At 40.1% G+C, this 9294-nt stretch overlaps 1 protein-coding gene across 1 annotated transcript; it reads left to right on the top strand.

Annotated features, from left to right (window-relative positions):
- The first annotated feature begins 210 nt into the window (after positions 1 to 210).
- Positions 211 to 2364, top strand: LOC149166703 (uncharacterized). The gene is made up of 2 exons (XM_089430229.1): positions 211 to 1300; positions 1568 to 2364. The coding sequence occupies exons 1-2, from the start codon at positions 211 to 213 to the stop codon at positions 2362 to 2364; spliced, it is 1887 nt and encodes a 628-aa protein (XP_089286355.1).
- The last annotated feature ends 6930 nt before the right edge of the window (positions 2365 to 9294 follow it).

Genomic DNA, 9294 nt, shown 5'->3' with positions numbered 1-9294 from the left:
AGTGTTGAGCAACTGGGAATATCAGGGGAATATGACCAAAATACAGAACTTGGAGAATCGGAAGGTAGGGAGCGGGAACGATCTGATAATGCCTCTGAACAGCATACGTCAAAAAGGCAGCGGATAGAGTTGTAAGGAGAATTCCGCAAGATTAAAACGCCACATTTTGACGGAGAACAAGAGGAGGCAGCTGAAGCATGGTTGATCAACATGAACAAATATTTTCAACTGTATGAATATGACCACAACTTTAAGGCAAGATTGCCCATTTTGCAACTGCAAGGGAAGGCCGCCTTGTGGTGGGAGGAAGTGAATATGGTCAAAGGAGTGAGTGAACAGACTATTACCTGGGAAAAATTTCAAAGGTACTTTAAGGAAAGATACTTGACAGAACACTTCTATGATGAAAGGGCTAGAGAATTCCATGATCTGCGATTGGGACAACAGACTATGGATGTGTTCATCACTCATTTTACTTTCCTGCTCCGCTATGTGCCCTACGTCCGGGAGGAAAAAGCTAAAGTACAGAGGTTTGTCAGCAGTCTACCCTTGCGTATGAGGGAAATAATCGAATTTGATAATCCAAAAACGATGGACGAGGCCATACGTAAAGCCCGAATGTGTTACCAGCAGAGCAAGCAAAAGGGAGATGGCCTACATAAGAGATGGTTGGATAAAAAAAGCAGCAGATTGACCGGAAGTACCAAAGGTAACCATGGTGGAGGTAATAGAGGTTTTACCAAAGGGCAAACCAGCAGCAAAAATTCACAGAAGAATTCGCTGCGACTAAAGTCCCCCAATGAGTCTAGAACTAATGACCAATTTGGGAAAAATGACAATGAGGGGACAACAAGACCTCCAGTGCAATGTTGGGGCTGTGGAGGCCCCCATTATGTGAAAAACTATCCCCAACACAAAGGAACTGATCAGGTGTCCCAGGCCTATGAAGCCTCTACAGTGGGTGATGTAGGACGAAGTCTACCGAGGATTAATGTTGCTCTAGAGGATCGCCAGGCAAAGTACCAACCGACTATGGTGGAATTTGAAGGTACACTCTTAGACCTTGCTGTCACTATTTTAATTGACCCTGGTGCAACATTAAGTTATGTTAGCCCTAGAATTGTGGAGCAGTGCAGGTTACAGCCTGTTAAATTTAAGGACCCTTGGTTGGTTCAGTTGGCTACAAGGGCAAAGAGATGGGTAAATGCCAAAGTCAAAAACTGCCCTTTAAAAATAGCAGGCCAGTTAGTTACAACAGACTTAAATATGCTTCCCCTTGGCTCTTATGACGTTTTAATTGGTATGGACTGGTTGGAAAAACACTGGTCTGTAATTAATTGTAAAACAAAGACTATCAGCTATAAGGATGAGCTGGGGATTAAGCAAGAAATGTAGGGGATCAAACGGCCAATGCAACATCGGCCTATAACCGCCTCCCAGTTAGCAAAATGCATTAGGAAGGGATGTCGGATTTACGCTATCCAAGTAGGTTATGCTGACTCAAAAGACAAAACATCCGCAATAGAGAATATCCCTGTGATGTAGGAGTTTGCTGATGTATTTCCAGAGGAAATTCTAGGGTTACCTCCTAAGCGGGACATAGATTTTACCATTGAATTAGTGCCAGGAGCAGCTCCGGTATCCCAGACACCCTATAGAATGAGTATACCAGAATTGACAAAATTAAAAATGCAATTGCAGGAGCTGCTAGATAAGAATTATATCCGCCCCAATGTGTCACCCTGGGGAGCCCCGGTGTTGTTCGTTAAGAAGAAAGACGGGACCCTGTGCATGTGCATAGATTATCGGCAGCTAAATAAATTGACTATCAAGAATAAATATCCGCTGCCCCGTATCGATGAAATGTTTGATCAGGTGAAGGGAGCAACAATTTTCTCGAAAATTGACTTGCGGTTGGGGTATCACCAAGTCAGGATTAATGAAGAGGATATAGCTAAAACCGCTTTCAGAACACGGTATGGTCACTATGAATTTGTGGTACTACCCTTTGGGTTGACCAACGCCCCTGCCACTTTTATGTGTCTAATGAACAGCGTATTCCACCAATACTTGGACAAGTTTGTGCTGATTTTCATTGACGATATCTTGATTTATTCTCGGACAATGGAGGAACACAAAGAGCACCTCAGATTGGTACTGCAAACCCTCCGAGAACATCAATTGTACGCTAAATTCAGTAAATGTGAATTTTATAAAGAACAGATACAGTATCTGGGGCATATAATCACTAAGAAAGGAATTGCAGTTGACCCTGAGAAGATAAAAACAATAATGGAATGGCCGGTACCTAAAGATGTAGCGGACATCCGCTCTTTTATGGGATTAGTAGGCTATTATAAGTGATTTGTGGAAGGATTTTCAAGGGTAGCATACCTCATTACTTCCCTGCATAAAAAGGGAAGGGCCTTCAGGTGGACCCCAGAATGTCAAAGGAGCTTCGAGCAACTCAAACACCTGTTCACCACAATGCCTGTTTTAAGCATTGCGGACCCCAACAAAAACTATGTGGTGTGTACAGATGCGAGAAAAGAAGGAGTAGGGGGTGTGTTGATGCAGGAAGGGAAGGTAATAGCCTATGAATCACGAAAATTGAAAGAACATGAGCAGAAATATTCTACTTATGATTTAGAGTTCACAGTCGTGATTCATGCCCTGAAAATGTGGTGACATTATTTGATGGGAAGAAAATTTTTGTTACTAACTGATCACCACAGCCTGACTAATTATTTTAGTCAACCCACTCTGAATGCAAGGCAAACGCGATGGGTAGATTTCCTGAGTGGTTTCAATTTTTGAAATTAAGCATTTAAAAGGAAAGGAAAATAGGGTGGCGGATGCTTTAAGCAGAAAAGTGCAGTGCCTATATGAAATCTCCTACAGTGAAGGGAAAAGTCCCTTCAAGGAAATCATTACAAGTGCAGCTGAACAAGACGCTAATTACCAGCAAATAAAACGGCAAATACAGCAACCAGCCAGCAAGGAAAAACAGCCAGATTATGCCATAAACACTGCCAGAATGCTGTACTATAAAGAGAGGCTGTATGTGCCTGATCAGAACCATGTTAAAAATCTGATATTGGACGAATTTCATAAGAGTCACTATGCCGGACACCCCGGGTATCAGAAGATGATTACTGCGTTGCGAAAAGAATATTTTTGGCCAGGGATGAAGAAAGACATGGCGGGTTATTTGGCACGATGCTTGGAGTGTCAGCAAATCAAAGCAGAGCATCAGCACCCTGCAGGATTATTACAACCACTACCCATACCGGAATGGAAATGGGAAACCATATCCATGGACTTTATAACAGGTCTGCCTAAGACAAAGAAAAATAATGATTCCATCATGGTAGTGGTAGACAAACTGAGCAAGTCAGCACATTTCATACCGGTACAATCTACCTATAGGGCTGCGCAGATCACACATGTGTTCATGCAAAATATATTTAAATTGCATGGGTTACCAAAAGTAATAGTTTTAGGCCGAGATGTAAAATTTACATCAGTCTTTTGGAAGACTCTGTTTGAAGAGTTGGGAACTCAGCTGAATTTTAGCACGGCTTATCACCCTCAAACGGACGGGCAAATGGAACGAGTGAAGCAGGTAGTAGAGGATATGTTAAGGGCATACGTGATGCAGTGACCAACCAAGTGGGAGGATTATTTGCACCTGGTTGAATTTGCTTACAATAATGGCTACCACACCTCATTGTTGATGACTCCCTTCGAAGTGTTGTATGGGCGAAAGTGTCGCACCCCCTCGAGCTGGAGTGGACCAGAGGACAGATTGATGCTGGGTCCCGAGATGCTTAAGGAAATGGAAGAACTGGTGAAAAATGCACGATCTAATTTGAAGGCAGCCCAGGATAGGCAGAAGAACTTCGCTGATAGGAAAATAATATTTAAAGAATATCAAGTCGGGGACCACGTTTTTGTGAGGATACACACAAGAAAAAGCTCATTACAGTGGAGCGGGTGTGCCAAATTAGCACCTCGATACTGTGGCCCATTTCAGATCCTAGCAAGAGTGGGGCCGGTAGCTTACAAGCTCGCCCTACCAAGCCACATACGGGTTCATAATGTCTTTCATGTTTCCGTACTAAGAAAATATGTTTATGACCCTAAACATGTAATTAATTGGCAGGATGTTCAGGTGATAATTATCACCGATAAATCTGTATAGACGTCTTCCTCTTGGCAGGAAACTGACGTAGGATGTTGCATGTGCAGGTAGAACCAGAAGGAGAGATCTAGGTCGAACCACTGAGCATCCTCGATCGGAGAGAGGTAACACTGCGGAAGCAGGATATTACCCAAGTTAAAGTGCAGTGGCAACACTTTGGGCCTAATGAGGCCACTTGGGAAGATGAAGAGTTTATGAGAAGAAATTACCTAGAACTGTTCATGGCTCAGAGACATCGGGACGATGTCCAATCTCAGGGGGAGAAGATGTAATATTCCAAGACAAAAAGATGGTTGTAAATATTTTATTACTGCTGTAGGTTAAAAGACATTGGACAATGTGCTATTTATTGTTTTGAATTAATGGTAATTGTTAACTTTGCACTTGAGAATTAAATCGAGTCATACTTGAAAATTGTAACTTCCCATTTGGAAGTTGTTTCTTTTAATAATAAAACAGTTGCCAAAAAACCTAACTGTTCCTCCCAACCGTAACCACCCAAGGAAAGGGGGTGGGAAAAGGAAAAGGAAAAGAGGGAGGAAAGGGGAAACCGTGCTGTGGGGACAGACGGGACAATGATGGCAAAGTTATGCTAAGTCTGGTAAGGACCAGATAGCATTGGCACGACAGTGCAGGAAAAGTTTGCTTAAGGTTGTGACCTAGCAGACAACCTTGGGAGGAGATTTGGTCGCGCAGACAAATCTCGCGGACTGGAGGAAGACAAGCAAAGAACCAGTGGTGACAAGGTTTTGAGTAAAGAGAAAACAAGTACTGTTCATACCAGATACAGGTAAGTACCGCTATGACAATCCTGTGTTGTAGTTACTGTACTACTGAAAGTTCTATTTAAGTTATTTGGTTAGTCCTGTTAGAAGGGTTGCGAAATAGGAAAAAGTTGAAATGATAAACCGTGCACAAAAAGACGGTTTGAGTATGAGTCAAATTTATAGTTCTCAGTTGGCTAGCAAATTTCTTATTTAGATGGTCTGTAGGAGTTAGGTTAGTTTCATTATGACATGTTGATAACAGCAGAAGGCCTTTAAGGGTTAAAGCCACAAGGCTTAGAACAGCCAGTTAAGTGGTAGCCTTGACCCTAGCTATGCAATTGAATCTTTGTCATTTATACGGTTGGAATAAATAAAAGAAAGGGAAAAGGAATGTCTTCCTTGCATTAAGGAAAAGACAATGACATAATAGAATGGGAATCTGTTCAAAAATTATTTTATTCGTGAACCAGTAATCCTCAAAACTGTTACTGTTTATTTCACACAAAGTAAACTCAGATAATATGCCTAGTATAGAGATGAAACATACAAACAATTTAATGCATAGCCATGAACCTTGAGATAATAAGGCTATCGAAACATAAACTAGTCAAAAGAGGAAGGAAATTTCCTGAGCGGCATAACTGCACCTGTGTGGAGAGACAGGTTTTACGGCTAGGGTTAGGGTATATTCAGAACACTTAGAAGACAGTAAGATAAGAAATTCAAGTAAATTACCCATATACATGTATATAAATAAAGCATAACTGCAATAAGACTCTACAGGACTTGACCCCATACTGAATCGAAGGGCTCAGAAGGAACGTAAATACGAGGTCGAATTTAGAGTCTAGCCTTGATGGATATACTCTTGGGATTCATAGCATGCAGTGGTTGTTGTATCTTAAACCAGAAAACTCGTTATCATGCAGAGTACAATATATCGAACATCTTGCAATACTGAAATAAATTCTGTACATTATAGAACCGAACCCCATAGGCAACATACAACATATAAATATCGTCAAGATTTATACTATTGCAGTGGCATAGTAATCATAACACGTATCATATAAATAAGGACCAGATGCGCATTATTACAGTAGTGTATCCTTCAAACTTCATAACTTATAAATTAAAACAGGGGTTTGTAGCTACAGGATAGACAATGGCCATTACAATGGCAGAATTTGGTTGGCAGAGACCAAGCCAGTAGTTGAGGAACAAAAGAAAACTGGTACTTGCATAATTTTAAGGAGCGCATGAATCATAGTAATTTAGAAGTCAAATGCTTCACCAGGACAAAGACCCAGATAAAATTATTAACAAAATTCCATTACAATAAACAATAATGCATCAGAGCTCGAGAGCTCGATGCAAGTATCAGCCTAGAAAGAAAATGGAACCTTCTCGCAGAAGGATCTTTAACTTGGTGTGAGCTGGCGGATTCGCCAGGTTCAAACCCCATCAGCATCCTGCCATTTCATAGGAAAAGAAATAGAGAAAAAGACTGTAAGGAGCCGGTTCGAGTGCCTCCTTAGTAAACTTAATCAATAAGCAGTTCTTCTGGTTCAGTGAAACCCTCGATACTTGAAATAGACATGTATAGAGCAGGAACATACCTGTTAAATGGCGTGAATCAACCGCTTCCGCATCCAAACATGACTTACAGGAAAGAAAAAAAAGTAGGACACTTCCTTGCCCTACAGGAAGCAAACAATCTTGTAGTGAGTTAAGATCAAAACCTGAGCAGAAACAGAGTAATATGTAGCTATAGACCAAAAATCTGTGTAACACAGAGAGGGTTTACCAATACCTTGGTTGTGGAAAGGAACACAACGTCCAGCCAACTGGTGATACGACCGGGTAGCAAACAATAGTCTTCTCAGTGCTGCGCAGGGGTTGCGTTAGTGCACCCCTGAATCAAATGCGATACGGAATATCATAATGGAACAATAAAACTCAAACGAAATGCCTTGAGCTGGATCCACCCTCGGATGGACCTCTTTCCATCTTCACCGTCGATACGGGGAGAGCCCCGAGGGCGCAAAGGTGGAGAGGCCACTGCCACGTGATCAGGGCAGTCTGCATAAATGAAATAGGACAGGTGGACTGAAGGCAGCCAGTGACATTTATGTCCGCAGACAAACATTCCACCAAATATTCTATCCTGGGCATAAAACTTTCAATGTGACCATAAACATCCAGATACCTCTACTCTTGAACCTTCCCTGTGTTTGCCGCGTGTCAAGGGTATTAAATTGTTGTAAACAACTATGTACCGTACCTTGCCGGGCAAGAAATATGTGTAACCCATGTAATTTTTTTTATTTACCGTGTAGATTAATTGACAGGGGTCATTACACCAAGCGTGCTGTGTCTCAGACGACAGAAGGTCGGCCTTGAATGGTAGGAGAAATGCAACATTTGCTTTCACAGTTTCTTCACGGCCACACAGATTTGCACAAGGAAATTCCATACTAGCTCACACTTCTGCATTCGACATTACTGGAGATGAATAGCAGGAATTTGAAGAGCTCGTCAAGGAAAAGACTATCATTGACAGCTGTCGGTCAGTGACAGAAGGCTCTCCGGTAGATGCGCTGTTACATTGCCGTAGTTTTGTAATTTTGTAATGTTTTTGTATCTTTTGTTCAACTTGCAGATGGTAAACACTGGATTGGTTTACTGTACGTGTCACATGTTGTATTGAATGTCCTATTGGCCCCCATTGTGACACCCATGGATATCAGTATATTTTTTTTTACTGTTGTTCCGAGTTAACAGAGTGAGAGTCACGGTAGTCTTACCTGTGTTGGCTTTACTTGTGAAATACGCGATGAAGCTAGATACCCTTCGCTTATTCTACCAGGAAAATCAGGCGGTGTCGGTCCCAAGGGCTTGGAGTTCGAGGAACCAGACACGAGTTCAGTAGGGAGATCATTAATACATTGGGAACGCTTCTGGAAGTACTCAGCAGCATCTTCCGCTATTGAGGCCTTGTGCATCTGATAAGAGGATTGCCAAACAGACCAAACTTTAGTTGACTCTAATCTCCCACATCTCAAAATGCATTCACACATACAGTCAACGAAATGGGCAAATGGCTCGCAAAATTTATGTCCAAGGTACACAAAATTTTCCAGAAAGATAAATCTACTGCAAGATAGTCGTCTGCTGAAATAATACCACTCTTGGGTATTTCAAAAGCTGGCAAATTTCACATAAATATTTGTCCAAAGCTACGAGCAGCAAAGGTAAATCTACTATAAATTATTCATCTACTGGATCAAGATCCCACTTGGCGACCTATTTTATTAGATTTTACTTTTGATCTAGAAAAATTCAGAGATGCGGGATAAAATTCACCCACTGTCTTGGCCATTACTGGGAATCTTCCCCTCCTCGTACAAAATGATCACGGTATGCACGTTACCAATACTTTAAAATAAACGTAAAAAGATAATTAACACCTAAAAATCCCAATTTATTAGCTTATTTTAACTTTTAAATATTAAAAAATTAAAATAATTTTAAATGAAAATGTAAAATATTTTTAAATTTTATATACACCTTACTCGTCATAAGTTTTACTATATTAAATTGCGAAAACCTTAAACGAAAAATATTGCTTATAAATCAAAACTTTAGGTATATTTGATTGAGTACATAGATGTCATTCTCTCAATTTGCAAGTTTTACTATATTAAATTGCGAAAACCTTAAACGAAAAATATTGCTTATAAATCAAAACTTTAGGTATATTTGATTGAGTACATAGATGTCATTCTCTCAATTTGCAACACTATTTTTAAGGAGAATTTGAATGCTTGCTATTTTTAAATGAGCAGAGTTACAATTGAGTTAGTGGAATTGCTATTATATTTATGAGCCTAGGATAGTTACCCTTAAGCCCAGCGAGACACTTAAAGCAAGTTTTGAAGCTCCGCTTGATCCCTATATTGGTTGAAGAATGCCTTCTACAACAAGATTTTAATAATTTTTCTTAACTAAATGGAATTAATGTTCACCACTATTACATTTTATATAGAAATTATATGTAGCAAATTTAATATGACCATTTCCTCACACTCTATATATTAGGTTATTTACTTCAATTAGGCTATTCATCGATGGACATCATTCTTGAAATACAATGAAATTGTTTTTCGTGAAATTATTTGTCTTTCCTACATGATAAATGACCCATTTGTTCTAAAAATCTCAATGATTCTTGAATGGAAATCAAATATTAGATCATCTTACGAGTATAATTGTAATAGCCATAATTGAAATAAAAATGAAAAAGAAAAGAACTATTTAAAA

The sequence above is a fragment of the Pinus tabuliformis genome, chromosome 5_1 (genome assembly GCF_031772625.1).
Source record: "Pinus tabuliformis cultivar Carrire ecotype Pingquan chromosome 5_1, CPIR1, whole genome shotgun sequence".
NCBI classification, from domain to species: Eukaryota; Viridiplantae; Streptophyta; class Pinopsida; order Pinales; family Pinaceae; genus Pinus; species Pinus tabuliformis.
This window is presented reverse-complemented; position numbering and strand designations above follow the sequence as displayed.

Excerpts from the sequence above, each read along its gene's own strand:
- LOC149166703 (XM_089430229.1), top strand. The coding sequence starts at position 211 with ATGAACAAATATTTTCAACTGTATGAATATGACCACAACTTTAAGGCA. Across the intron at positions 1,301-1,567 it reads CTCTTATGACGTTTTAATTG|AGGAAATTCTAGGGTTACCT; the intron begins GTATGGACTGGT and ends ATGTATTTCCAG.